Genomic DNA, 27,835 nt, shown 5'->3' on the forward strand with positions numbered 1-27,835 from the left:
CCTGGGGGATCAGTGCCCTCTCAAACCACTGCTCCCAGAAGTGAGAGCCAATACTCATTTCCTTCCCTCCTGACCTGTTCTCTTGAACAATTAAGATAAAAGTCTCCCCCATAACTGCCCATGCTCTTCCCTCAGTGTCCATCACAGCTGAGTGGTGCTGTCTCTGCCAGTCTGTAAGCTCTCTGAGACAGGACCTGGGTCACCAATGCAGGGCACAAAGCACAGGACTGGGTCTTGGTGAAGGGAAGGAAAGTAAATTCCTCTAGATTAGTGCACATGCCTCTTCCAGGGTCCTGCTGCAGGGCTCCTGTCACTTTCTGCCCAGGGATATTTCTCCCTGGGGTGCCTCTTCTCTAGGTTATGAGGCCTAGTGGGAGATACCCATTCTGAGACCTGGGAGACCAAGCCCAGGTTGGACAGAGCCTGACAGGTCTGGCCTTGATCCCCCATCCCTAAACAGTTACACAGACACAGCTGCTATCAAACTTGCATTCAGAAATACATGTGCACATAGACTCAAATAGAGAGTTGCTCTTATGGGTTCATAAATACACACCCATGCACCACTGCCACACACACACACACACAGGCACAGTTTGAGTTCTGAACTAAAATAAGACTATATCAACTATACTTCACTTAAAAAATACTTTGAGTTCAGTGCTTAAATTCAGTGAGGAAAATCTTGGTTCCTCCACTTAATAGTTTTATGTTCCTAAGTAAGTTAATCTGTGTCTTAATTTCCTTATTTCTAAAAATGAGGATAAGAATGACATTCATCTCACTGAGTTGTGCAGATTAAATGAAATAAAATGGCAAAGAGCTTAAAACAGTGACTGACATATGCAGAAACATATGTATCCATACATATTTCCTAAGCCCTCTCTCATACTGCTGCTGCGACTTGCGGGTGGGCCTGGCAAAAGCACAAGGTTAGAGTCCCTCCATCCCTTTCTCATCTGTGAAACGGGGGGTAATATTATCCACCCGGTGGGGCAGTTGGGAGGCTCTAAAGAGGCCCAGCATGGAAAGCTCCTAGTCTAAACCCTGGCCCACAGAAGCCTTACTGTGGCTAACTGAGGAAGAAAGGGTCAGAGAACAGGTGCGGGGACCGGATGTGCCGGGCAAGGACCTGACCTCCATAGGCGCCAGGCTGTGGCTGGGTCCTGTAACGACAGAGCCCAGGGCCATGGCGGTCAGAGCTGCTCCCCCTTTTGGAGCCTGGTCTGGGCAGCAGCCTGGAATGGGCTGGGGGCAGGGATGGTCGGGTGGCCGTGGGTGGAAGGAAAAGAGGAAAACCAGCTCAGTGGAAATTGCCCTGCGGTTGGCTCAGGCGCCCACGACACTGTATTTATAGAGAGCTCCCCGTCGCTCCTAATTCCTCGCAGTGGAGTTAACCCTTTCCAGGCCGCGGTGCCAGCCTGGGGTCGGAGAACCGGATCCGAGCCCCGGCTGTGCCGCCAGCAGCCCGGAGGGTGGGGTGGTCAGTGGCCAGGCACCTGTCCCCTCTCGCCGGAAATGCACTTCGCATCTTGGGAGAGTGGGAACGGGGTGGGGGATGGGCAGCGATCAGCCCAGCGCCGCCTTCCCGCAGCTCGCGGTCCTCCCCGCGCGGATCTGGCCTGAGGTCAGGGGCGGGGTCCGCCCGACGCCCTGCCCCGCGGGCGGGCTCAGGCCTTGGCCCCCAAACCGCTGCCGCGGGGCCAATCCGGCCCTTGGGGCGCACCGGGAGGCCTTTCCGGGCCCGCGGCTTCCTCCAGCCCGCCCCGCCCCCCAGACTCCCGGGGCCGCCCCCGACCCCAGTCGGCCGGCCTCGCGCGGTGGCAGCGCTCCGCTGCGTCCCTGCTCCCGGGAGGCGGCGCGGCGCGGCGCGGTGAGTGCTTGCGTGGCGCGGGTGGGGGCGGCCTTTGTGTGCGGCCAAGCCTGGCCGGGGCGGCGGGGCCGCGACGCTGCCGCAGGGCTGCGCGAGCGGGCAGCGAGGCGCCCCCTCCCTCCCGGGCGCCCACACCCCAGCTCTGGCCCGGGCCCCGGGCTGGCCCCCGCGGAGGGAGCGCGGTGGACGCCCGCTCCGGGGCCCAGAGGTAGCTGGGGGCTGCCACCCTCAACCCCGCCCCCGACCTCGCCTCCCCCTGCCTGCGGCCCCGGGGACCGTGTGGGACCTGGGGGAGGCCGGGCGGGTGGTTGTGATTACGGAGGCCCTGGGCGCGCAGGGGGACAGGAGCAGATCTGTCACCGTGTTGGTTCTGGAAGGTTAACGAAGTCCTTAGCCGGGGCCAGGCGAGGAGAGGGTCTCCCGGGCCCTGCAGAGGAAAACACCCTGATCACCCCTCCGAGGACGGGGGAGCTGCCAGGGAGGGGAGGGCGAGTGATGGTGGTGGTGGGGCACTCTGTTTGGTCCTGAAGGATGAGGAGTAGAGGATTTCCATAGGCAGCAGTGGGCATGAGGGCACAGATTCTGAGAACAGGGAGGGACAGCTGCCTGGATGAAGGGGTGAATAAGTGTTGGGGGTGGGTCGCAGAACACCAGGGAGCAGGGGTGGGCAGTTGCGGCTTGGGAGATGGTTGGTTGAGGTAGGGTGAAGAGGAAATGGGCTACACAGTGGAGGGAAGGTAGGCACCCAGGGTGGGGCACGCCACAGACGGGGACTGAATCTCAGCGCCCCAAGGTTCTCAATTGCTGTTGAACTAGCGAATTGGCTGACTTGGTGGCCTAAGGCAGTGAACTGCCAGGAAAGGGGGTTTATTTCTAAGCCAAACCTGCCCTAATGAGAAATGTGTGATGGATGACTCAGATATGGGATATCATTGAAGGAAAATGCAAGCAGATAGTAGAGCAAAAAAGATTGTGAGGAGAGGGAAGGGTTTGACTCGAGAAGAATTATTTCCCTTCAAATGGATGTGGATAATTGTAAATGAGTCTGATTTCATCATTCACTTGAGGCCCCAGGTCCTTTTCTTACACGCATGGCTTTAGCAGTCGGCTTCTATATTAGAAAGCAACGAAGCTGTTCTGTTTCTGAGAGTTTCTTATTTAGTTTCTTGCTTCCTCGAATTCCCTCTGGTCCCCCAGAAACCCCTGGGAAATCCGATGCTGTGCAGCCTTCCTTGTAGTTTGGAGGCCTACACAAAGCTGGGGCAATTTTGGAGGCTGAGGAAAATTGAAGTCTAAACTTGAAATTGAAATCTATACATATATGATGGGTTGAGCTGATGTGAGTGGCAGGAAGGGGTGGAGGGTTTGGGGGCTGTGGGGTATGAGTGGTGGCTCATATTTCCAGCTTATTTGGGAAGGGGAATATTTTCGGTGAGAACATTTCCCTGGTATCTGGAGTTCCTGAGGTCAAGCTCTAAACTTAGGTTAACTATTGAGCATGGAAATCTTTCTGCCCAGTATTACACATCACAATCTGACATGTCAGTGAAATTTTTCTTCATGACTTTAGATCAGCACTGTGAACATCAGTTTTTGCTCTAAGGGGTCACATGGCAAGGGGACTCTTAAGAGAGTGAGTTGTGTACTAAGTGGCTTCAATGATGCTTTTATTGGTCCCATGACCAATGTTTGGAGTTGTCTTCACTCTTCAATGACATCATCTCCTGCCTGCCTGCCGTGAACTTTCCAATTTACTCCAGTCTCCTGTGCTCCAAGAAATCAGACCTTCCAGCTTGTCAGAGGTGAGAAGCCTGTGTTAATGCAAGCCTGAGGGCAAGAAGGGGTGCTGCGATTTGAGGACCTGTTTTTTGGCCCTGTCCCTGGCCCACTGCAGCTCTGCAGGGCACCTAATGGAGGCAGGTCGGCTGAATGTCTGGGATGCTCAGGTGCTTGACAGCCAGATTGGGTACTTGAATTTTGTGGAAGGACAGTTATAGAAGTGTTGTCCCTTCTGAGGAGGCTGTGTCCTTATTCTGGTGAGGCTGACTTCTGCGCCTTCCTGTGGGAATTCCTCCATCCTTAAACCGTAGCCTTCTCTAGAGTCATAAATCTTCATTCTTTGCAGCATGATTTGGGTCTGACACTCAGCTGGGCGATATTGTTGGAAGTTAGAGACTCAGTGTGATCACAGAGCCATGAGTTGGGACTCCACAGAACCCAAAGGACTCCTAGAAAGTGTCACAGAACAAGTCTCTGGCTTGCTGCTGGCTGGTTCTTGGTTGAACGTGTGGGGTTTGCGCTGTGTGAAGAAAAATGATCAAATCCAGGCAGCATCTGGAATCATGGCCACATAGGACCTGAGGCTGTGGAACCCTCGTGGGTGAGAGGAAGAGGAAGAAGGGCAGGATGAGGTCACTGCCCATGAGCTTATCCTCTGAGTGTGTGGCCACTTCCCATTGCTGTCCTTTTCCCACACCCCAGGGCAGGGTGGCAGGGAGGGCCACCACCAAAGAGGCAAAGGCATGGCCAGGCCGGGGGAAGAGGAAGAGAGTGAGAACTGGCCGATGATATCCTTGAGAAATTTCCTTTGCTCTCTGGCTCAGGTCTGGGAGGGGGCCACATGTGCTCTCATGCAGCCCTCACCTACCACCCCCAGTTCTGCCCTCACTGCAATATGAAGCTCCAGATAGGATCACTGGGTTGTCAGGTCTTGGGGGTGGGGCTGTGCTTAATAGCTATTGTCTCATTCAATCACCATAGCAGTCCTCTAAGGTAGGATATCATTAGCTCCATTGTATAGATGGGGAAACGGAGAGGCCCAAAAGTCACACAGCTGGCAAATGCTAGAGCTAGGATGCTGTCTGCCTCCAGAACTGACTCTTTCTGCCACTCTGAAGGCAGGCATAGGCTTCACCCTTCATTCTGGAGCCTGGTAAGATGTGCTAAAGGTCTCCACGGCAAGGCAGAGCGGACTCATCTGGGGAATTTGGGAGAGGGCAGGCCTGACTTGGGTGTCCCCCAGTAGTCATCCTGGCAACCTAGAAGGAGCCATTGCTGAGAGTTCTTGCTCTTCCTCAGCACACTTGTGCCTCCAGAGGTCTGTCCTACACCCCAAGTTCTGACCAGTGCTCCCAACCAGCTGCCCTCATCTCCCTCTCATTCTCTCTGTGGTCCAGAGAATCTGGAGTCCTCCTCCACACCTCTAGTTCCTTTGGGCATCTGGCCTTCCTGAGGCATAGGGAGAGTATGTCAGAGGGAAACCTGCTAGGAGTGCGTAATGAGAAACATTTTTTGCTGGGAGCTTTGGAGCAAGGAGAGATACTACCTCTGGGAGGCAGGGATCCCAGGTCCTTTGAAAGTCAGTGTAGTCTCCCAGGAACTGGAACTCCCCTCGGGTAGACACTGGAACACAGGCTTGGGGGGCAGCCCTGTCCTGGGGGTGTGGCAGCAGCCGAGGCTGGAGGGGCAGGAGCCCACGCTGCTTGGGGCGGTGATCTGGCTTCCCGGAGGAGGAAGGGGAAAGGACCACTAGGGGTGAGCCAGGAATTGTGTGCTTGCTGCTTCAGAGCTGGGGTGCTGGTGGGATTCCAGGTGGAGAAACCAGTGAAGAGCCTCATGTGGTCATCGAGGCAGGGGATGCTGGCACTTGGCCGGCCAGGGAGAGAAGCAGAGATGGAGAGAACTAGAGAGTGAAGATATATGAGGTGTCAGCACACTTTTTCTGCAAAGGGCCAGGAAGTAAATATTTTAGACTTTGCAATATGCCACTATTCAGTTCTGCTATTGTAGTGCAAAAGCAACCACAGATCATACGTAAATGAATGAAGCATGGCTGTGTTCCAGGGAAGCTTTATTTAAGGACACTGAAGTTTGACTTTCATGTCATTTCCACGTGTCATGAAATATTCTTCTTCTTTTGATTTTCCAACCATTTTAAAAGTAAACCTTTTCTTAACTGGTAAGCTGAACAGAAGCAGGTAGTTGCCCATATTTGATGCTCAGGCTATAGTTGGCAGACCCCAGAGATATACTCTGGGGTTAGGAATGGCTGTTCTTGGAGATGGATTACAAGGGTGAGAGACACTCAGATTTCTGGCTTGAGCAGACGATGGAGAGCTGGAAGGGCTGAAGAGGAACAGATTTGGAGGAGAAATCACGGGCTGAAAGAGGAACATGTTAAGAGGGAGATGCCTGTGAGTCACTGGAGCAGAGATGTTACTAGACAGTTGGAGCTCAGGTAAGAGGGTGTGGATATGAGGTCAATTTGGAAGTTGCCAGTGTGTAAATGATATTTAAAACCATAGGAGTGGATGAAATCATCTAGGAAAAAAATAGTAGAGTGAATTGAGAAGAAGGCCCAGGAGCAAGCCCTGGGGGATTCAGTGCCGGAGAAGGAATGGCTGACACTGAAAAGTAGGATATTGAGATAGAGAGAGGTAGGTGACTAGATTTGGGACTGTGGGACCATTTGGTAACACACAAATGAGGTCATACAACCTGCAGTATAGTTATTCACACGACATGACGTATATCATGGACTTATTTCCGTATTAGTACACATTCTTTTGAAAAGCTGTATGCTATTCCATTATGTTGATGTGCCATAGTCAGTGCACCGGTTCCCCAGTGTTTCTCGTATCTGTTGCTACCTGGGTCTCTCTGGGAGTGGAGCTGGTGTTTCTGTAAACAAGTTCCTACAAACTCAGGCCCCTGGGCCAAATCTTTGGCTGCTTGTTTTTTTATAGGCCACAAGGTAAGAAAGATTTTTACATTTGTAATGGTAGAAAAAAATCATGTGATTCATGAAAATTATATGCGTTTCAAATCTCAGTGCACATAAATAAAGTTCTGTTGGAGCCCAGCTCCACTCGTTCATTTATATATTGTCTATGACTGTTTTCCTGCTACCGTGACAGAGTCACGTAACTGCAACAGAGATCAGCTGGCTTGCAAAGCCTGAAGTATTTACTATCTGGACCTTAACAGAAGAAATTTGCTGACCTCTGCCTGACTCGATTCCACAGCCAGAACCAGCAGTAGGTCCACACACAGGTGGAGTGGGGTGTTTTGAGCAGCTCTGGAAGGGGACTATCTAGAAAAGAATTATCTGTTGCCTGAAATTCTGCCATCAGCTCTTTCTTATTTCGAGTAAATCATTGCTATTTTAAAATAGCATTCTTTAAAATTCAAACCTCCTAAGCCACTTAACATCACATACTGATCAACTAACCAAAGGTTGCACCTTCCTCTAACAGTAATGTTACTATTCTACTTAGAAGCCTTTCTTCCAAATCACCTACAAACAAAATCCAAAAGAGACTTCCTGCTGTAGTCTTTACCTGGCCTTCTAGCTTCTCCTCCTGTCACCACCATCTTGCACCTTCTGCCAGCCCATACTGAACTGCTTGCACGTCCTCCATTGCAATTCTTTGCTTTGTGCTTCCTACCTCAATACCTTTGCAAAAGTTTCTTTCACTTCCTGGAATGGCCTTTCCCAACCTGACCAGAAGCTCCCCAGTTGGAATTAACTTGTGTCTGAGGTACCTCCATGTAGCCCTCACTGTACTGAACTGCAGGGATTTAATGTGGTGACAGCCCCGGACCACATTCTTCTTAGCAAATTTAGCAACAAAGAGTCTTTTCTGATAGCTCCAGTAGAAAAGCTCTGGGAAGTCTCTGATTGGGTGTGGCTTGCCTCAGGCCCGTTCTGGAGCCCATTACTGAGTGGGGGTGGGGTTCTCCCGTTACTCCGGTCTGGATCCTCTCTGAGGTCTGAGACTGGGGCTCAGCCCTGCCAGCACCATATGGACTGGGTTCCCTGCAGGGACGTGGAGCCCTGTTACCAGGAGGAGCCAGTCCAGAACACCAGAGGCACTCTAGAATGAAGGGTGTGGGGCAAAATAACGAAGAGTATCAAGCCTGGCTACAGAAGGCAGAAAAGGTCTGCTCGGCATTCATTTTGCTTTGTCAAGGAAAGATAAATGAATGCTGGAAGGCGCAAGATGGGCAGTTAACCAGTTTTATCAGGGAGAAGGTAGATTATGGGAACTACAGATTAGTGGTTATGTCTTTAATCCCAGCAGAGTCCTGGAACCAGTTATCAATTGAGTACTTGAGGATGCTCCATCTTCAAGTAAGCCTTTTTCTGGTTCTTCTCCATTTGACTGGTCTCTGCCAGAAGCAGTGACACCTCAAGGATGGTACCTGGGTGGCAGCCATAAGTAGGAAGACTCGTAACCCCAAAACCCTGAACAGTGGTTGGATGCTGACCCAGGGACAGACCCTAGAGCTGCAGGGCTCTCCTATTCCCATCCTTTTCCTGAGGAACTCAATGACACAGAAACAAAGTAGGGAGAGGCGAGCAACCTTTTTAGATGACATTCATTCATTCTTTTTCCTCCACCAAAATATCATTGAGTGTCTTCAATGCAACAGAAACTGTCACAACAGTACTTCAGAAGATCATGGCATGGCTACCCAACACTACAACTGTACTTAATTCCACTGAATTGTACACTTAAAATGCTTAAAACGTAGACTTCATGTTATGTGTGTTTTGCTGCAATAAAAAAAAAAAGATCATGTCAGATGGCCTTAGCTTAATTGGATGAAATGTAATAGTAACAAATGAAACATGATGTAAAGCTCCACCCCATCCCCAAATCCATCAAGAGGTTGGCAGAGACATGGATCAACAATGGCAGCAAATGACTCCTGGTCGTTGGTCACCAATTTGATAGTCTATTATTTCATGTTATTTTGGTGAACAATGTGGCGTGGCTGTCCAATATGACCTTGTCAAGGGAGAGGAAGATCTAAATCTGGCAGGGCTGTTATATGGGAGGGGCAGTCTTGTTTTGCATGGTCCACTGGGCCAAGTGAGGACTGACCATGGCCTGTATGGAAGACAGATTTTGGCTCAGTATACGATAGACGAGCTGCCCCAAAGCCAATGGGCTTCTTTGGGAGGTAGTGGGTGCCCATCACTGGAGGGGGCAAACAGAGGTTCTGGGGGTGGCCAGAGAGAAGTTCCTTGTTCTGATACCTGACCATTAACTTCTACAGTTCCTCCAGAATCTGTCCGGGGGCCTTTTCTCATTCCACAGTCTCCCAGTGGTCAACTTTGGCTCTCATCACCATCAATGCAAGGACAGCTCCCCTGTCCTGCTCTGAGCTCCAGCTCTGTGTGTCCAGGAGTCCATGGGACCTTTTGGCAGGGATGGTCCATAGCTCAAGCCCAATAGTAGCTATTCCTCCCCCTTAATTGTGCTTCATTTCCAGGTCTCCCCATCTGTTATGGGAGCCCACATGTGCCCATTTATTCAAGCCATCCACGCATCCTTGGATGCAGACTGTTTCAGCCTCTCCCTCCCATACAATCTGCCCTTGAGATATCTCTTACGCTGGGCCTAGGCATCACTAAGTGACTCTGATGAGATACTGTCCAGTTTGTATTTTGAAACACCTATTTTAGATGTGGTTTCCTTTTGGTGCTCTGAGCAGTGGCAGTTTTCATGGGATGGAAGGAGGGGAAGAGAAGGCAGTAAAGGAGGGGAGGGAGGCTCCCTAGATTACTTCAGAGGCTGTAAGAAAAACCCAAAATAACAGTGACGCTGGAATAGATGCTTGCCCTCACCCACGTGACAGTCTGGGTGTGTCCAGGGCTAATACTGCAAGCCCTCAGGGGACTCCTTTCTGTCCTGCTGTTCTGCGGTCCCCAGGGTGTTGCCTTGAGCAGCACTGTCCCAGGTGGCTCACCACATCTGTGTTCCAGCCAGTGGGAAGGGGGAGCAGAAGAAACAGGGTATGCATCCTCTCTTTAAGAGCACAACCCAGAAGTTGAACACGTAAGTTTCTCTCAAATCCGATTAGTCAGTAAGTGGTCACGTGACTGTGCCCAGCTGCAAGGCAGGCTGGGATTTGTAGTCTTTAGTTGAGTGACCATGTACCTCACTAAAAATTCTACAGAAGAGAATAGGTGTGTCTTGCCAATGGGTTTCAGACCTGGGCAAGCTCACTATGGATTCAGCGAGACCAAGGAATGACAATGGAACGTTCTTGGGGTAAAAGGGTTTATTACCCGGCTTTGTTCTCTAGTGATAGGTCGAGCACTAGAATTAGTCTGCATCCAACAGTCTGCAGGTCTGTAGTCCTCCTTCCTCTCTGCCTCCACCCAGAGCCCTGGGCAGAGCTCTTCATATAGTGACTCGGTCAATAATAGCTTATTGCCTGTGGGTGTGGGAGCAGCAGCCTAGCAGCAGGCCGGTTACATCATCAAGTAGTTTAGGGTCAGGTGAGGATCCTGGCCAGAGGAACTTCAATTTTCCCCACAAGGTGTTAAGGGAAAACTAATGGTTTCTGCCACAGTCATTTTGCACATTTTGATGAGACCTGCATTGCAGTTAATTGGCTAGACATTAAGGATATAGTACATGAAAGCTTGACATACTAATGAAGTTCCACTAGCATCCAGCAAAGTGCTTCTTTTATAGATGGGAACATTGAGCTCAGAGAGGGGAAGTCATCCTGTTAAGAATGCACGGCCAAGTGTCAAGAGGTCAGACTAGAACCCCAAACTTTGGGCTCGCTTTCTATTTCAAAGGGATCAGGTGAGAAGCAGACAGGCAGTGTCAGGAGGACAGGTTTCCTGGGTGTAGGGAAGGGCCACTTTTTTCAGCCTATCTACCTGGACGCTGTTTATTGTTTTTCAGACTTGCCTTTAGACCATCATGTCTCTGAGGTGGTTCCAGGTAGCCCTCACCATATCTTAAATACTACGCTGTATCAAACCACAGTGATTTATGTGCATATCCACCTTCCCTATTGGAATGCAGACTCCTTGAGGACAGACACGTAGTCATTTCTCTGTCCCCAGTGCCTGCCTATCAGGCATTAAGTGAATAGTTAAATGAATTACTGAATAAATGAATGAATGTCTATTCAAGGACTCCTTCAGTTGCCGATAATAGAAAGTTAGCTCAAACTGTCTTGAGAGAAAAATGATCATCTTGTGTATCTAGACAGTCTAAGCATGCAAGTTACTTCAGGCACAGCTGGATCCAGGGGCTTACCTTCTGTTTTCAGAAGCTCTGCTTCTATGCTATGCTGGTTAGCATAGACTGACACTGGGTATGTGGCTTGACCATTGGTGTCCTCTTTGTGGGCTGTGTTGGCCAAGCAGCCCCTATAGGGATTGGGAGCAAGCAAGGAGTTAGGAGGATGGGGTGCTCCTGGTGCTCATGATGGAGGCAAGGAGCTCCTCTTGGGCATCCCCAGATCCAGAGCATTGTGGTATAGAGCTCAGTCTCAGGCCTTATTTTTGGCTTTATGGGGGCTCCATGGGGGCACCTCTCGGGTCATCTCTTGAGAGCTTCCCTTGGGAGGTTTCCACCTCTGCTGGGGTTGCATACACTTGCTGCCCCCTCAGGCTGAGGGTAGCCTGGGCCCCTCACTCCTGCTTTTCTGGAGAAGCAAGGCACTCCGTGTTCTTCCCTGCCAGGGCTCCTTGGAATTCCCCCGTTTGCCTGGGACAAGAGTAGAGGAGGGGGAAGGAGGAGGAGGGAGGGCTGGCTGGTGACTCACTGGGAGGGGTAGTACATGCTGACTCCAGGGCAGGTCCTGCCTGGGGATGAGAATTTCCCTTTGTAGCAAATGTGGGCAGGGTGGTGTGAATGCAGCACGAGGTCTATGCGTCAGCATGAGGCTCAGTGTACCTGGGCAGCCTGCCTTTCCCCGGCGGGGGGTGGGGGGGGGCAGTGAGTAGCTTTCTGTTCCCGCCCTATTCTCCCATTCCCTGGGCAGCACCTTGTCTCCGAGATGTGTTTCTCCCTTCTGCCCTTGGCTCCTGGGGGCCCAGCTGTTAGGCTAGGGGCCTCTTGGTGCTGTGGAGTTCTCAGGTCTGCTGGTTCTGGGCTGTCGGGCTTCTCCCTGTGGTAAGCTATGAGGGTGGGAACTTTCCTGGGCCCAGAGTCTGGAAAGGAATCAAAGAGAGCAAGCTCAGTGCCCACCCCCAGGGTCCCCTCACCTTCCCCCTGATGGGAAGGACAGCTTGGCCCATAGGGAGCCCTGACAGGTCTACTCAGGAGAGAGGTGCTCCCTGACCTCCCCACATTCATGGAGGTGGCAGGCATTCCCAAGGGAACCTGATGAGGAAAGTCCAGTGGCAGAAATCAGCCTGATGTATGGTAGAGACAGTGCTAGGAAAAGTCCCGAGTGCCAGACAGGAATATGGGTTTCCTTCAGTGGTGACTGGGGAATGGGAGGTTCTTGACCAAGGGGAAGGATGTGGGCAGATTCCTGTCTTAGGGGCTAAGAGGACACTGTAGGAGTGGGGTGGGCGGGCACAAAGCAGAGAGAGCTGGGCCGTAAGGAAGGTCGCAGGAGGGTCAGGAGAGCTGGCTGCACAGGCCAGGGTGGGAGGCGGCAGGCATGAGCAGCAGAGGGAAGGGTGAGGGAGGTGGCCCAGAAGAGCAGAGAAGCTTGGGTTCTGCCTGGGGCTGAGGGAGAAGGGAGACTTGGAATTTGGTAGTGTAATCTTTAGTCCCTGTGCATCCTTCTGTGTGTGTGGTGGTGGTGAGGTGAGCGGGCAAAGCAGTCTGTTGCCTGCTAGCTTTTCCTGTGGGCAGTGGTGGCCCTTGGAGGCAGGATGTGGTGCCCACCAAGGGTGCCTTTATGAATAGAGTGGGAAGGCTGCTGACTCAGCAGGCGGCAAGGCCTTGAGGTCACCAGGTTTGGACAGGAAGTGTCTGGGAAGGAAGTGGCTTCTCAGGGCTTCCCTGCTGTGGACAGCTGAGAAGGGGGTGGTTCTGGGCAGGATGCACCCGGTTTGGCTGAGGGACTCCCTCAGTCTGGCTGCTGAGTGCATTGGGGGTAGGGGTTAGGGGTGAGGGGTGCTATGCTGGGATCAGAAAGGTTGAGCTGGTGCCTGTGCCTGGATCTGATGCTAATGGCTGTTAATGAAGTTTGCTTCTTGGTTGGGCAGAAAGGTGTGGCAGGAGATTGGCACCCCAAACCCTTCTCAGCTCTACTAACTGGCAAATTATATCACATTACTGGGGTCACCTCACTTACTTGGACTTTAATTTTTTTCTCTTGTAAAATGGGACCGAGTCATGCATCCTGTCTCCCTGGGCGGTTTTAAGGACATGAAACCGTTTATATTCTTAGTGAACAGTGTTGGATTGTTAGATAGCATAAATGGACATTGGTTATGTGGCCTGACCAGGACATGGCCTGAACAATCAGGCGGCTGTGGGAGACAGGACAAAGGTGGGTGCAGGCTGACTAGGTCAGGCCCCTAGCGGGGCCGCCAGGAATGGGGGCAGGGCCGGATCTGGGGAGCTCTGGGCTTCCCTGGCTCGGGTCTGACCTGTGGCCACAGACGTACCTCTCAGTCCTGACTCCAGCCTTGGCGGTCAGCCCCGGGCCTGGCCTCTCCTGTTTCTGATCAGCCTCAGCCACTCAGAGTGCGTCTGTCAAACTAGCCGATGTCCTCGCTCTCATGCCCGGTACTTGCAGAGTCAGCTGCCTCCTGGAACTCTGCCCTGGGAGTTTCTGCACAAACACTGCTGACGCCACGTGCCTCCACTGAACGCTCCTGTGTCGGCTCTCTCAGTGTGTGCCCCTCCGGCCACTGGTCTCAAAGCCATGGACACCTGCCTGCCCCCCTTCTCTCTCCACAGCCTTCCAGTGGTACTGTTTTCACCCAGACCTGCTTTGTCTCTGTCCAGTTCTTCTCATTTATTCTGCAGATGCTGTCAGAGTCTTTTTGAAGCATAGCTCTGACCATACCCTCCCCCTATTCCAGAACCTTCCGAGGTTCCCAGCTGCCTTCAGGATAAACTTCAGACCCCTGGGCCCATCTCTTAAGTCTGGCTCCAGCCCCAGTGCTTCCTCTCCCCGACCAGCTGTTGTCTCAAGCCACACTGCTCTGTGCACATCTTCGCCTTGACTTGCCGCCTCACCTTCTTGTCCTTATGTTTGCATATCAACATCTTAGTTCTGCAGGGGTGGGTCCCAGCTGCTCCCCGCCCCACCTTCCCTGATCCAGCCACCCCAGTGACGCAATTCTCTCCTGTCTGTCATCTCTTAAAAATCCCTCAGCAGGGAGCCTGGGGGGTATGGGAGGGAGGGCCTCCCAACAGGCAGTGGCAGCCTCTCCCAAGCTGGTCCAGGAGAGAGAGATGGGGTGAGAAAGGGCCCAGGGAGGACCTTTTCAGACAAAGGCCTCACTTCCTCTTCCTCCAGGCAGGAGCAGCCTTCCACCACGGAGAGCCCAGCCGTCAACGGCCTCACAGGAGGATGCTGTGTCCAGGCAGCATGGGTGTGGGTATGGGTGTGCGTGTGGCCATCGCCCTGGGAGCACTGTGGTTCTGCCTCACAGGTGAGGGGAACATTGTAGGGACAGGAGGTGGGCGAGGGGGTGCCCACTCCCACCAGGGCTCCCGCCAAGCCTCTCTGTCTATCTGGGTTGCGGAGGATTTAAGCAAATCTCCTCCCAGTCTCCCCTGTGCCCTGTCCATGCTCATTGCCACTTCTGGGATTCAACAGGCGGCTTACTTTACGTTTCTTAGCTTCTGTTTCCTTTTCTGCAAAATGATAATATATCAGCACTAAATGTGATAATGCTGTTTCTTGAAGACACTGTGTATGTCTTCCCTCCCCAGGGCCTTTGTACGTACTGTTCTCTCTGCCTGGAACCTTCTGACCCCAGACGTCTACGTGACTTGATCCTTGTTCTTGTTCAGGTCTTTGTTCAGATGTCACCTCCTCAGCAAGGCTTTCCTGGCTAACCTTGTGTAACATAGAATGTCATCTCTCCCTGTCCGCAACCTTCATGCTTCTTCTCAGCATTTGTCTGTACCTGACATACTGTGTGTGTCCCTGCTTATTGCCTGCTCTGCCCAAAAAGCAGGGTTTCTCCCCCATGCCGGTCACACAGTAGGTGCTCAATAACCATGTTTCATAAGTGATGTCAATCATCCCCCACAATTCCTGGCACAGAGGTAGCATTCAACAGCGGCAGCTTCTTTAATAACAACATTCTCATCGTATTTCAAATCCTAACCTCTGCCCTGAGGGAGGGACTGCCTTCTCCCTCCGTGGAGGAACTTAAAAGCTCAGTGTGTGGTGCCATCTGGTGATCACAACGAGGAAGCACCTCTCTACCCGCCACAGCTCTGATTTCTCTAGAGAAAGGGTTTTGTCTGAGTGATTTGATTCCTCAGGTTTCAACCCCCATATGCCCCCTGCAAGGGGCCCCCTGGTCCGTTTGGTCTCCAGCTGGAGGGCTGACCTGGGGTTGCAGCAGAAGATCTGGGGCCAGCTTAAGACCTTGAGAGATCTCTACACATTGCAGAGATGATGACGCCCCTCTCCGTGTGTCATTGACAACAAAAATATTAACCATGAAATGTTTTATTTCTAAATCCAAGAAACGGTTAGCTTTGTGTCAAGAATGTTTGATCTTCACACTTTGTGAGTGTGCCTGCTTTGCTGGTGCCCAGGGCACCCACTTAATCTAACCATTACCAAAGAATGGCAGTACTAGGGTAGGGGACACACCTCCCCAAAAGAAAGGCCGAGGCACCCCTAACTTTCCAGGGCTCCACATTATAGAGTGCAGGGGTGGGAGTAGGGGTCGCTGCTTCTGGGAGCTTTGCTCTGCACCCCCAGGCTCTGCTCTAGGGATGGAGTTGACCCCAGGCTGCTGGGATCCGCGCTCCAATGGCCTCCTCACCTTGACTCCATCAGCAAGCCCTGTTGATTCTCCCCCCTACATTACCCTTGGATCTCTCATTCCATCTCCACTGCCACCCTCCAAAGCAAAGCCATCATCACATCTTACAGGGACCACTGATAGTCTCCTCACCCATCTCCACCGGGAAGCCGGAGTGAGTTTTAAGCATTGTGATCCAGATTATGCCTGATTAAACCCCCACAATGACTTCCCATTGCATGTAGAAAAACCTAAATTCCTTACTGGTCCCACAAAACCCTCCCATCCAGGTGCATCAGCCATACTGGGCAGCTTCCTGGTATCTTCACACAGCAGGCTGGATCTTGCCTCAGGGCCTCCCCACCTGCTGTATTCTCTCCCTGTAACACACACTGGTTCTGTGTGTGTCAGGATCTTTCTCATTCCCTGAAAATCTTAGCTTAATATCTTTTTAGTGAGAATGTGCCTCACCGCCATATTTAAAGGTATGGGTATTCTTTTTTCTTGCGTAAAAACTAATCATGTTTATTTAAGAAAAGAAGAAAAGGCACTTGTAATCCTTTTTTACTCAGCAAAAACTACTATTAACATTTTGGTGTGTGTTTTTTTAGACTCCTCTTTCAAATTTATAAATATATTTAGTTATGGGAAAATGCAACCAGCAAGACAAATGTAAGGTTTTTGAAAACTGCTACCTTACTTTCTAATCCCTTGACTTGTTTTCTTCCTTCATAACCGTAATCACGCATGCCTATGAAATTTGTGTGCTAACTTCTTGTCCTTCTCTTCCTATAAAATGTAACCTTTGTAGGGGTGTTCTTTTGGTCTTATTCTCTTGCATTTCCCTTATGCTTGTCAAATAGTAGATTCCTACTCCATTTGTACTGATTGAATGAGGACCACAGGTAATAAACTTAAGAGTCTCAGGCTTTAAAGGAGGGGTGGACAGGGCCTGGAGTTAAAGCAGAAGGGAGGGGACCAAGGGAGGCCGCGAGTGTCCCAGCCCTCCTCACAACCCCACCCCACCACCCCCAGGTGCCCTGGAGGTCCAGGTCCCCGAAACCCCAGTCGTGGCCCTGGTGGGCACCGATGCCACCTTGCACTGCTCCTTCTCGCCCGAGCCCGACTTCAGCCTGGCACAGCTCAACCTCATCTGGCAGCTGACAGACACCAAACAGCTGGTGCACAGCTTTGCCGAGGGCCGGGACCAGGGCAGCGCCTATGCCAACCGCACAGCGCTCTTCACCAACCTGCTGGCACAGGGCAACGCGTCCCTGAGGCTGCAACACGTGCGCGTGGCTGATGAGGGCAGCTTCACCTGCTTTGTGAGCATCCGGGACTTTGGCAGCGCCGCAGTCAGCCTGCAGGTAGCAGGTGAGCGCCGGGAGGGGGCACCTGCCCTTGGCACACCCCTCACACTTCTCTCAGCCCCTTACCCTCTACCCTGTCACTGCCCCCAGAACCCAAGCCCCAGTGCTGACCCTTGTTCCTCCAGTGCGTCCCCCTGTCTTTGCCTTTCCTTGACCTATGCCGTCTACCCTCTGCCTCCCTCCAGCCCCGTACTCGAAGCCCAGCATGACCCTGGAGCCCAGCAAGGACCTGCGGCCGGGGGACACAGTGACCATCACTTGTTCCAGCCACCGGGGCTACCCTGAGGCCGAGGTGTCCTGGCAGGACGGGCAGGGAGCTCCCTTGACGGGCAACGTGACCACGTCGCAAATGGCCAACGAGCAGGGCTTGTTTGACGTGCGCAGTGTCTTGAGGGTGGTGCTGGGAGCTAATGGCACGTACAGCTGCCTGGTGCGCAACCCCGTGCTGCAGCAGGACGCTCACGGCTCGGTCACCGTCTCATCCCATAGAAGCCCCACAGGTTTTTTTGTTTTTTCCTTTTGCTTAAGTGTTTTCCTGAGGGAGGGAGGTTTTGGTCCTATCAGCAGTGCCTTACTGGATCTGAATCTAGCTTCCTACCTACAGTCTCCCAGAACAGTGAGATGCCTGCCTAGTAATAACAGGAAAATAAACAAGGTGGGTAGAGGGGAACCTTACTGTGGTAGTAGGGGGAGAGAGCGATGATCACAGGCTGTCTTGGCATTCCGGGTCTTCTGACTCCAGGGCCTTGGAAGTCTCCGGAAAGGATGGTGAAGCATTCAGATCTAGGTCAAGAGCAGGACAGCAGAGGGAAATGAGTCCTGGTGGGGAGGGGATGCTTGCCCAGGTTGGCTCCCCGGAGTCAGTCTTGTCAGGCCAAGTTCAACCTGCTGTGATTCTTGCCAGACGATTAGGGAGACTCCATGTCTGGGACGCCTGAAAAGCAATCTTTTGGGTCTTGGGAGAAAATGAGAAGATGGCACAGGACCTGGGGTTGATGGACGGAGGAGATCTAGGAAGCTGTGGGGTGGTAGCTTGGAATGTCCGCACCCCTCCTCACCACCCTGCCCCTCCAACCTCACTCTCAGGAGCTGTGGAGGTCCAGGTCCCCGAAGACCCGGTGGTGGCTCTGGTGGGCACCGACGCCACCTTGCGCTGCTCCTTCTCGCCCGAGCCCGACTTCAGCCTGGCACAGCTCAACCTCATCTGGCAGCTGACAGACACCAAACAGCTGGTGCACAGCTTTGCCGAGGGCCGGGACCAGGGCAGCGCCTATGCCAACCGCACAGCGCTCTTCACCGACCTGCTGGCACAGGGCAACGCGTCCCTGAGGCTGCAGCGCGTGCGCGTGGCTGATGAGGGCAGCTTCACCTGCTTTGTGAGCATCCGGGACTTTGGCAGCGCCGCAGTCAGCCTGCAGGTAGCAGGTGAGCGCCGGGAGGGGGCGCCCGCCCTTGGCACACCCCTCACACTTCTCTCAGCCCCTTACCCTCTTCCCTGTCACTGCCCCCAGAACCCAAGCCCCAGTGCTGACCCTTGTTCCTCCAGTGCGTCCCCCTGTCTTTGCCTTTCCTTGACCTATGCCGTCTACCCTCTGCCTCCCTCCAGCCCCGTACTCGAAGCCCAGCATGACCCTGGAGCCCAGCAAGGACCTGCGGCCGGGGGACACAGTGACCATCACTTGTTCCAGCCACCGGGGCTACCCTGAGGCCGAGGTGTCCTGGCAGGACGGGCAGGGAGCTCCCTTGACGGGCAACGTGACCACGTCGCAGATGGCCAACGAGCAGGGCTTGTTTGACGTGCGCAGTGTCTTGAGGGTGGTGCTGGGAGCTAATGGCACGTACAGCTGCCTGGTGCGCAACCCCGTGCTGCAGCAGGACGCTCACGGCTCGGTCACCATCACAGGTAAGGGGAAGATTAGCAGCTGGGGATAATGGAGCCATCGCCTTTTTTGTAGACCCTGAGCAGGAGTGGAATTTGGGTAGGTTTGGGTGTTCAGAAGACTTTAAAAACCATTTTCATGTATTTCAAGTGTCTCAAACTTTCTATTAGGAAGTCCTTAAGGGACTTGCCTCCGGAAGCTGGTAAGAGTCATTTGTAATACTGGCCCTCATAAGAGCGCCTTAGGGGTACTTGTGCTTCTTATACAGCAGATGGAGTGGCTGCCTGGAAGCTGGAGGTGTGGGCGGGAGTCCTAGGGCAGCAAGGAGGACTGGCCTGGGGCCATGGTGAGGGAGTGGTTTCCTACCCGATCTCCGCGTCCAGGGGCACCGTCTGATGCTGAGGCCCTGAGAGACAGCTGTGTGTCTCCAGGAGGTCAGTCCGCCTCACTTCATCCTGCTCAGCTCTTCTCATAGAACTGAGTTCTCCCCCCGGGGCTGCAGTTGGAATGGCGGGGCTATCTCTGCTGTCCCCATGTGGTCAAACACTAGACTGACGCTGCTCATTTGGCCATTCCTTCAATCTCTAGGTTTGGGGGTCGTAGCCGAGACCCCCTTCCCTTCCTTTTTGCCCACCTCAGTGGGCAGCCCTTGCACCTGCTGAGGCCCATACCCAGGACAAGGGCAAGCAGTCTCCATCTGTGTTTGGACCTCCATCTGACTCTTCAATACCCCCTCCTGGGCCATATGTGCTTTCCCAGGGGACTCACCGCATACTCTGGGGTCAGCACTGTAGGTTCTGTCTGTCTCGTGCTCCTCTTTTCCCTTCCCATGCCTTCCACCTGACTGGTGTGTTCACAGGAGAGAATAAGAAATATCAGAGTGAGACTGACAGAATTTGAAGCTTTCAGAGAAGGAGGCGGTGGTCAGAATGGGCTGGGGTGGTCAGGAGAAGTCTCCAGGGACAGATGGGGTTTGAAAGGACCTTGAAGGACTGGTAGATAATTTGCACTCTGGGCCAAACTGGGTATTTGCCACACTATGCAGAAAAGGCTTATGGGTATAAATGTACTTGCAGGGAGAACATTTATCCCACCCAAGACAAAAATCTTTATTTTAAACTTTAGTAGCTAACATTTAAAGTGCTTTCATTTCAGAGGTGAGGAAAACTGAAGCCCAGAGAAAAGAGCCAGCCTCCGCAAGGCCACCGACAAGCACAGTGGCTCTGACTCTTCTGGGGGTCAGGCATTTCTTTGAAAATTGGATAAATGATAAAATCAGTAGCTTGCACTTAAATTTTGAGGGTTTGCACCCCCTCTAAACTCATCCATAGGGGTCTGTGGACCTTGGCTGCAGCACATTGCATGCAATGAGCAGCTGAACCAGGACCAGAATCCAACTTGTAGCCTCTCAGCCTAATTTTCTCTCCTCCCCACCACCCAGCCTCCTTGTTTTGCTAGAGCAGGTCTGGCCTATTTTGGAGCCCTTGGCCTGCATTTCGCTTTGGGCAGCTTTGTGCTTTGTAAAACCGCCAGCCTGGTCTCTCCCACACCTGATGGAGGTTAGTGAAGTTGGGTGTGCTGTACCTGGAGGGGCCTTTAGGGAGCAAGCACTGGACATGGAGCCTGCAGACGCAGGTCTGAGCCCTGCTTTTTGCTGGTGGAATGAGGGCACGTCTGACCTGTGCTCCAGGAGCTGACACCGACCAAGGGGTGACCATAGAAAGAGATCCTCTCTACCCCCGAGTGCTTCTGTGGCTCTGCTCCCTCTACTGTAGGAGCCTTCCCCACCACCAGGTCCCCAGGGGTTCCTTCTGTGCTTTGTGGACTGGCCTTTCCATGCCCTCATGTCAGCTGCTGTCCTCCTCTGCTGCTCCTGTTCACCCAGGGGGTCCCTTTGCCTCCAGTGTCCAGAGCCGTAGCTTTGCCAGCCATGTCAGCTGCAGGCAACATCTGCTGCAAATGCCTGCGTCTGTGCCAGGTCTTCCCCTGCCAAAGGGCTCGTGGCACTGCTTTTTGCACTGGCGGCACTTTCTGCAGGACCCGTTGCCCCTCATGGTGTCCAGAGAGCAGAGGGGAATACCACTGTCTTCTGTTAGATTTGTTGTCCCCAAGGCTTCTGCCCAGGACCAGCACGGGTCCAGGGACTGGGCTGGAGGACCATGTGCTCAGAAGAGCTGTGGACCTGACCCAGGTGTGGGCACCTCAGTCCCTTCCTCTGCCGCGGGAGAGCTCACAGGGAGGGCGCCCACCGGGTTTCACAGGCATCTTCCCTGGGCGAGTCTCCCCACCTTGGGTAAACCTGGAACCCTCACTCTGGTATACCCAGCGTCCACCCTCATCTGTCCACAGGGATCTGCAAACATTTTCAATAAAGGGCTGAAGAGTAAATATTTCAGGTTTTGTGGGCAGTGTCTGATTTCTGTTGCTGCTGTTGCTTCTTTTCCTTCTTATGCTCCTCCTTTTCCTGTTTTTGTAACCCTTTACAAATATAAAAAACGGTATCAGTCCACAGGCTGTGCAAAACAGGTTGCAGGCCACAGATGTGGCCCATGGGCCATAGTTTGCCGAATCCATATTTATAGGGTGGTGTAGTGGCAGGGTGCAGTAGTCAGGGAGGCCTCCCAGAGGTGAATCTTAAGCTAGGTAGAGAGTTTAGGAACATTTTCTTAGGTAGGGGAACTGATAGCAATGATATGGCGGCTGGAAGGAAATGGTTATCTCTACAGAGAATGGTTAGGACGTCATGTTGGCTGGAGCAGAGGTTTCTGTAGTAGAATTAAAAAGAAAAGCTGGGGGAGGGTAAATGGCAGCCAAATTATAAAGGTCCTTAAGTCATCCTGAGAAGATTGAAGCATTATTCTAATTTCAGTGGGGAGCCATCGAAGGTTTTTAAGCATCATCAACTGCACACTTCAACCCTGTCAGGTTGAGGCATGTTCACATCATCCATGGTCGTGTCAGGGTTTGGGAGATATATGGATGTGCAGGAAGGGGCATGGGAATTTAAGTGAGCTCTCTTCATACTTTGGAGCCTAGAGGGTGCTGTCGTCAGGACCATGGGGGCCAGGCATGACAGTCTCTCCCCATTTCCCCTCCCAGGGCAGCCCATGACATTCCCCCCTGAGGCCCTGTGGGTGACTGTGGGGCTCTCCGTCTGTCTTGTTGCACTGCTGGTGGCCCTGGCCTTCGTGTGCTGGAGAAAGATCAAGCAGAGCTGTGAGGAGGAGAATGCAGGTGAGCAAGAGAGGGTGTGTGTGTGTACACACACGTGTTCCTGGGTAACCATGAAAGTATATGGTGAGAGGTGGGAAGTGACCGGACATCAGCATATCAAATGGGGAGGAGACTGGTCTGCCGACAGGTGAGAGCCTGTGCGGCTGATGGCTGAGTGGGCTGGTGAAGGACGAGTGGATAGAGACACGTTTGGGTGTGCATGTTGGAGGGTGGTGGTTGGTGAGTGAGTGGATGGGCCTTGGCTAGGTGAGTGGTGGGCTCCAGGCTGGAGCCCTTTGCGCCTGCCCCAGGACACTGCTCTGTGCTGGTCTCAGGCTCCAACCTCAGCATTTCGGTTACAGGGGAAGCCTGCTTAGCCCCATCCACCTGCCTCCTGACTTCCAGGTGGGGAAGGGCAGTGATGAAAGTGAGGCTGAGAACACTTTTTGTTCACTCTGAGTTCTTGTCTTTAGGAGCTGACGACCAGGATGGGGATGGAGAAGGATCCAAAACAGGTAAGAATGAGCTTGGCACTGGCTCATTGGCTGAGGGATGGACACAGGGGCTCCGGGATCTGTTGGAGCCACATTTGCTTGAGGTTTGAATAAAGCGTGTCCTGTGTACCAAGATCCCCCCACCCCAGTCTGCAGGCAGCTCTCCCCTGATCCCCTCCCAGCTGTGACCTCACCTCTCCTGCCTACCCTCACCCCTCTGCCAGGGCGAGCTCCACCCTGAGTGACCCTGTGCCATGGAGTCTGGCACTGTTCTAGGTGGAGAGTGAGGCTCAGGGGACAGGGCAGCCTGAACTTGAGTTCCAGCTCCAGCTCATGTAAGCCGAGTGGCTTTGAGCAAGTCCCTTTGCTTCCCGGGGCCCGCGTTCCTCATCCCCAAGTCTCAGTTTCATCATAATACCTGCCCACCTTCAGAGGTTATGTGGGTTAAGTGAAGTGAGGTAAGTATATAAAGGGCTTAGTACCATACCTGGTGCCTCCTAAGTGCTCAATACCTTGCAGTCCTGCTATTAGGCAGAGTTTGAGACCATCTTGTTCTGGCTACAGGCTGTGTAACTTTGGTTAAAGTGCTTTGCTCCTCTGGGCTTCTGTTTCCCATCCGTAAAATGTCATCCTGACCGTGCCTTGCTGGCACCAGAGGGCTGTTTTTAAGCTCTCTTCAATGACTGATAAGAAGGTGGTTTGCAAAGGGTATCATGCTAGGGGGATACAAACCTGGAGTCCAGCTAGGTGGATGCTGAGGCATTGGTGTCTTGTGGCCACTGGAAGCCTGACTGTCTCCCTTCTGGGGTTGCTGGGCTGGGAGAAGCAGGCTCCCGCTGAGCCATTCGGGATGGTGCCAGTTGACTCAGGTTCCCTCCCCCACCCCTGCAGAAGGAAGGGCAGGAGATTGACACATGGGGACTGCTGGAAATTATGCCAACTAATTATCTGCCTTTGGTGTCCAGTGTGGTGGGCAGGAGCTAGTCCTGGGATCCACCTCATTTTTCATGCTCAGAGGCTGTTGTTGACAGATGGGAGGGTGCAGGGAGAAGAGAGTGCCTTAGAGATTTGTTCAGTCCCAGTTTTGCATGATCCCAGGCCCACCTGGGAACACCAGCAGCCTCCCTTAGCTCCTTACTTCACCCGTACTTGCAGAGCAGATGCTATACTTCTGGATCTCCAGCTCACTGGAGGCCAGGAAAGTTGTCCCCATTGTGTAGATGCAGAAAACTGAAGCCCAGCAGAGGAATGACAAGCCACACGGTGGAGCTGGGGCTTGGGGCAGCAGCCTGGGCCCCTTCCCTGGTGCTGTGATGTTGCCCTCACCCTCCCTGCTTCTCTCTCCTCCCTCCTCTTCCTGTTCTTCTAGCTCTCACTGGCTCCTTACCTCCGGACCCCTCGCCCTGCCACTTCCCAGGGCTCCCCATCACCATGTACCCCATTTTTTTTTCCAGCCCTGCGGCCTCTGAAACACTCTGAAAGCAAAGAAGGTAAAGACACGTGGAGCTTGAGATTGAGCGGTTGTGCGTCTGTGTGCAGGAGGCTGGGGTGGGTCGTCGGGGTAGCGGTGATCCTCACCCTTCCACTGGTCACGAGGCTCCTTCCCCAGAAGAGCAGCATGGACGCCTCTTGGTGAGATGGCAGAGGGCAGAGTAACCAGGGTCCCAGCTGCTCTGATGGGATGCAGATACGAGAGAGGCTTGACCAGGACAGGAATTCTTTTCTCTCTCCCGTAACAGTCTAAGCGTAGGTGATCTGAAGGCCACTGATGTCCTGGAACCAGGCTCCATTTACGTGGTTTCTGCCCTCTTCAACTCAGAGCTCCCACCCCCAGATCCACGGTGGCTCTCCCAGCTGCCATGCCCCCTCCACAAGCAAGGGGGAAGGAAGAAGAGAGGTACAGCTTTTTCTAGGACTGACTGAAAATAGCTCCTCACTCTGTTTACATCCATTGGGCAGAACCTAGTCACATGACTCCTAACTCAGGTGAGGCTAGGAACCCCATGTTCCTGGTAGGTGGTTAATAAATGTCAACAACCATTATTACTCATATTATTATGTATAATATCAGCAGTTACATTAGGAAGTGGTTGGTTGGAGGTCAGTTTGAGATTCTTCCTTGTTGAAAGTAACCAACAGTTGCATCCATAAATGCATTTGTGTGGCAAGAATATGTGTATCTGCATATGTGTACTTTGGATAAAATTTCCTTGATGCAGACTTGCCCCAGATATGAGTGGATTCCACCTCAAAAATCCAAGTTGGCTGCTAAAGGTTATGGAAGCTTAAATATTTCGAGTTGCATTGGTGTCCTTGTCAGGAAATAAACTTTTACTGAATTCCTGGCTTTAGCCTTCCTTTGGAGAGAAGGGGAGGACATACACCCTGTCCTCAGAAAACTGCTCTCAGAAACTGTGTGAAATTTGCAACAAAAAGCTGGGGGATAGACTTGGACTTTTCCAAAAGGCAGTAGGAGGGCTTCACAGAGGCAGCAACACACAAAAGAACAGCCCACTGGGTTGGGGAAGACTTTGTTCTAGTCCCTGCCCGTGACCTTCCAGGAGCAGTTTCCTTGTCTGCAATGCAGTGGAATCCATCACACCTCCCTTACCAGGTGGCTGCAAAGATGAGGCCAGGGGACAAGGCAAAGTGCTCTCGAAAGGAAGGCCTTTTAGGTGCTGTAGAATGTTCCAGGGCAGTAGTGGAGGCTCCTGGTGGGGCCTGGGGTCTGGAGGGTTGGTGATAAGTTACCCACCTCCCTGTTGTTCTGAACCAAATGAGGTATAGAGGGTTAAGCAGATGGAGATCAAAATGTCAGCTTGGTTTCAGGAGACAGCTTCGGGGAGATGTGGCCTTGGTGTGTGCCACAGCAGGCTTCCCTCGCTGCCGCCCCGCCTCTGGGCTCGCTGACCAAGGGCAGAGGCAGTGCCCAGAAGGAGGGTGCTTTCTCCGGGTGGCCTAAGGGCAGGGAGGGGCCCCACACGCCCCTGTCCTCCTTCTAAATTCCACCCACGTCAAAGTGGAGCAAGGCCAGTGGTGAATCCATCAGCTGCCCCCCCACATGGAGGCCAGAGACTGGAGGGAAGAAGGCTCCGCACAGCGCGGCCCTTGGGGAGCTCAGTGCGGGAGGGGGTGTTGGCCAGGATTCCTGCTAGTGGAGGGAAGTGGACTCGGCCCAGGAGGAGATGGGAAGGGAAAAGCATGCTGGGCAGAGGGCCGGTGGGCAGGGAGTGTGTGGGTGGGGCCAGGGGGCTTGAGAGAGAGGTGGGTGAGGATGGATATGTCTCCGTCAGGGGCCTTCGGGCAGCGCGTAGCACAGGGAGCTGATGACGGACTGTGGTGGCCATTGACACCCTGCAGTATGTGACCGTGAGTAGGGCTCCTGCACTTAGTGCTTTTTTTTCTTTTTTCTTCCCATCATGAAATGCAGATGATGGACAAGAAATAGCCTGACCATGAGGACCAGAGAGCTGCTGCCCCTGCCCTGGGCTCCCCATCTGGCTGCACTGGGGCCCCAGGGTGAGCCCTGGGCTGGGCCTTCCCTGCCCCCAACAAATGGCTCCCACTCTGGTGGGCCAATTCATTTTCCAAAGGACATGATACAGAGACTGCCCTGCAGCCTTATTTCTCCAGTGGATATGATTTCAAGTCATTCTGCGGCCTTATTTCTCCAGTGACACAAGACATAAATCAACCTGCTGTCTTATTTCTTATGGACACAATACACAGACCACCCCACCGCCTTATTTCTCCAGTGGATATGGACTCTATGGACCATCTGGCTGCCTTTTTTCTCCAGGGACACAATATTCAGGCTGACCCTCTGCCTTATTTCTCCAAAGACATGATACACAGTCACCCTTTGCCCTGTTTCTTCGATGGACCTGATACACCAGTTACCGTTTCTCCGCCACTTCTCCCACCTGTCTGTAATCCCGTTTCTTCAGACAGGGACACTGTAGCCTCGGCATCTCACTGAATCTAGAAGCATCTCCCCCCGCCTCCCCCTGTTCTGGCCCCAGCGTCGGCCTTTTCCCTCTCCAACTAAGTGAAGATAGAGCCCCTCCCCCAGGCACGCAGAGACACATGGGAGCATGTGCTGGAACACGTGCTGGAATGTGTACACACCTCCCCTGGCCCAGTCTCTTCCCTGGTGCACTGGGCTGTGCCCTGTGAGGACCCCCTGCCCCCCATCCTCCCCCCATGGGAAGCATGTGCCGGTCACACTGGGTCTCTGGGCATGTGTGTGGGCCTGCGGGAGTCAGCTTCTCTCCCTCTGCCTCTCCTTCCGTTCCTTTTGTTTATCTGTTCCCCTAATGTTCACTGAGCATCCCTGGGGTGTCAGCACTGTCTCAGGCGCTGGAGACCCAGTGTGAGAAGATCGCCCGTCCCTCCATGAGCTCGCCCTTCAGCAGTGGAAATATTGAGGAAACACAAATGTCCGCCACGGCCTGTGGTTCGTGGAGGGGCATCTGCCTTGCTCCTTACTGTACCCCTCTTCTGTGCCCACAGCTCCCTGGATAGCTCACCCCCATCCCATCTCTAATCCTTGCCCAGAGTGGGGGTCGGGGGCAGAAACCCGGAGTAGGGATGGGGCCTCTCACCACAGTTGGAGAATCTGATGGTTTCCAAAGTGTCTTTCTAGGTGTCAGCAGGTGGCCAGATGTCCAAGGCCCTCCAGACCCTGAAGAGCACAGCAGAGGTGCAGCAGGGCCTCAGGGACACCTCGTGCCCCTACTGTGGTGCTATTCTGGGGCCAGGGCAGATGCCTCCTGGCCTGTCTCTTGCCAGCCCCCTGCCTCTGGTAAACTTCTGATATTCTAATCTCCACCCACTGACATCTCTTCCCCAGGAATGAAAGCGGTGGAGATTTTTAATTTAAATGTGGTACTTCAAAAAATTTTGTTAACTGGGAGCATATTTTGGGAAAAATAAATGGCTTTGTAGAAAGGTTGTTCTCTGTGAAGTACGTGGAAGCAGGGTGGACATCAGGACTTGGCAGGAAGGACTTCCTGGACCTTGACAGCCAGACTGGGGATGCCTGGGTCCCTTATCCCACTGTCCTCGAATCACCGGTTCTCCGTGGCCATGTGGCCCCTCCCTGGCCTCAGGTTCCCTCTTAGTAAAGTGAATTGGCTCCCCAGAAACCCACGCCTCCACTCCTGGGAGCATCACCGTATTTCTTTGCCTCAGAAGATGCAGATGCGGCTCATGAAGGACCTCCACTACTGCCCCTATTTTACAGATGGGGTGCTGGGATGCTGTAAAAAGCTGGTGGCAGGAAAGGA

At 53.1% G+C, this 27,835-nt stretch overlaps 1 protein-coding gene and 1 long non-coding RNA gene across 10 annotated transcripts; one reads left to right on the forward strand and one right to left on the reverse strand.

Annotated features, from left to right (window-relative positions):
* The first annotated feature begins 1,543 nt into the window (after positions 1-1,543).
* Positions 1,544-27,497, forward strand: CD276 (CD276 molecule). Of its 8 annotated transcripts, XM_036907767.2 has the most exons (11): positions 1,753-1,873; positions 13,680-13,881; positions 14,120-14,255; positions 16,626-16,964; positions 17,146-17,460; positions 18,047-18,385; positions 18,567-18,863; positions 21,940-22,074; positions 22,527-22,568; positions 24,002-24,037; positions 25,978-27,497. In XM_036907767.2, the coding sequence occupies exons 2-11, from the start codon at positions 13,849-13,851 to the stop codon at positions 25,998-26,000; spliced, it is 1,695 nt and encodes a 564-aa protein (XP_036763662.2). In that variant the 5' UTR covers positions 1,753-1,873; positions 13,680-13,848; the 3' UTR covers positions 26,001-27,497. The 8 variants fall into 8 exon arrangements, with proteins under 8 accessions (XP_036763656.2, XP_036763657.2, XP_036763663.2 ...); XM_036907761.2 differs by lacking the exon at positions 13,680-13,881 and having other exon boundaries at positions 1,544-1,873; XM_036907762.2 differs by lacking the exon at positions 13,680-13,881 and having other exon boundaries at positions 1,544-1,873; positions 22,530-22,568.
* LOC130679632 (uncharacterized) lies at positions 5,147-13,391 on the reverse strand. Of its 2 annotated transcripts, none has more exons than XR_008992670.1 (4): positions 13,260-13,391; positions 11,678-11,843; positions 10,945-11,057; positions 5,147-6,033 (listed from the first exon to the last, which is right to left on the reverse strand). It is a non-coding gene; the product is annotated as an uncharacterized LOC130679632 (long non-coding RNA). The 2 variants fall into 2 exon arrangements; XR_008992669.1 differs by lacking the exon at positions 5,147-6,033 and adding an exon at positions 8,105-8,432.
* Positions 27,498-27,835: the final 338 nt, after the last annotated feature.

The sequence above is a fragment of the Manis pentadactyla genome, chromosome 11, assembly GCF_030020395.1.
Source record: "Manis pentadactyla isolate mManPen7 chromosome 11, mManPen7.hap1, whole genome shotgun sequence".
Lineage (NCBI taxonomy): Eukaryota > Metazoa > Chordata > Mammalia > Pholidota > Manidae > Manis > Manis pentadactyla.